Genomic DNA, 1,185 nt, shown 5'->3' with positions numbered 1-1,185 from the left:
CTTTGGCCTTTAAACGCCTGGCACAAAGCCACCTCTCTCAATACTGCACTTCAGCTTAGTTGAGGGGGGGGGGGTCTTGTGGATTATCTTGTGACTTCACTACTGCTGGTACCATGAAAGAAAAAAAGCACCCAGTATACCCTGTGAAGTGTTTGGCATTAGGAAAGGCATCCAGCCATAGAAACCACACCAAAGCAGAACTCAATGAAGTCCTCTGGCTCTTCATATCCTGTCATACCAACCAACTCATGCCAGCATTTCCATGCTGGAAGATGGACATTAAGCAATGATGATGTCTTGCACAGAGTAATGTAGTTTTTCATAGTTTTAACTTTTTAGTGTTTACAATACTAATGATATTACAAGTTGATAGTTTCATCTTTTTTTCACTACTATAAGAGAAATAGATTAATCTCTTGTGTGATTTGTCAAGTGGAGAGTGAGTGTGCTGCACCTGTCCAAACAAACAGCATTATCTTTACACAGTCTCTGTTCTCTTTTTTTTTTTTTTTGCTGGTTACTTTGACTGCTAATGATTTGTAAAAATACAGCCAAAGAAAACCATTCAATAATTTCATACTGTAATGTTTTAAGACTCACATGGATTTACATCCCTATATCGATTTTTGTTGCGATTTTCTGGTTTCCGTGCTTCTAATGTAGTTAGCCGGCTATCAATAACTGATAAATCTTCAGCTTTCTTTAATTTCTGGAGAAAAAAAAAAAAAAAAAAAAATAGAAATTAGACAAAAGGAAAATACAACATCAGAGGTTTATTTCAATAGAATGGAAATACATTATACATAGCTAAAGTTTGCAGATATGGACATGTCTATAAAGCAAATGTTTTTTTGTTTTTGTTTTATTGTCCTTGTCCCATCTGGATGCTCTTCGTACTGCTTACTTAATTGTAAAGGAGAAGTAGAATCTCTTAACAATCAAACATACAGATGCAAAAAAGTGTCTCATTTTGTTTGAATATGTGAAACACCATAATTTAACAGCCATTTTGTCGGTTAATACAAATTATCAAATCAAAGAAACGTAGGAATTTTAGAGATGATAAAAGCTTTGTCAAACAATATTCTATTTACTAGAAGATTTGTAAATGTTTTAAAAACTTGAAAGCTAATCAGAAATAAGCACGCTATATGAAAGGGTTCTTCCTAAAAAGGAAAACGGGGG

General features: G+C 34.1%; 1 protein-coding gene across 2 annotated transcripts in view; it reads right to left on the bottom strand.

The window, feature by feature from the left end:
* Window positions 1–1,185, bottom strand: part of LOC106883419 (tyrosine-protein phosphatase non-receptor type 1) — an 84,230-nt gene that overhangs the window by 36,655 nt on the left and 46,390 nt on the right. For both annotated transcript variants that reach the window (XM_014934411.2, XM_014934412.2), the window contains exon 2: window positions 601–709. In XM_014934411.2, the coding sequence (XP_014789897.1) occupies window positions 601–709 (109 nt within the window). The remainder of the gene's footprint in view (window positions 1–600; window positions 710–1,185) is intronic.

The sequence above is a fragment of the Octopus bimaculoides genome, chromosome 20 (genome assembly GCF_001194135.2).
Source record: "Octopus bimaculoides isolate UCB-OBI-ISO-001 chromosome 20, ASM119413v2, whole genome shotgun sequence".
Taxonomy (NCBI): domain Eukaryota; kingdom Metazoa; phylum Mollusca; class Cephalopoda; order Octopoda; family Octopodidae; genus Octopus; species Octopus bimaculoides.
This window is presented reverse-complemented; position numbering and strand designations above follow the sequence as displayed.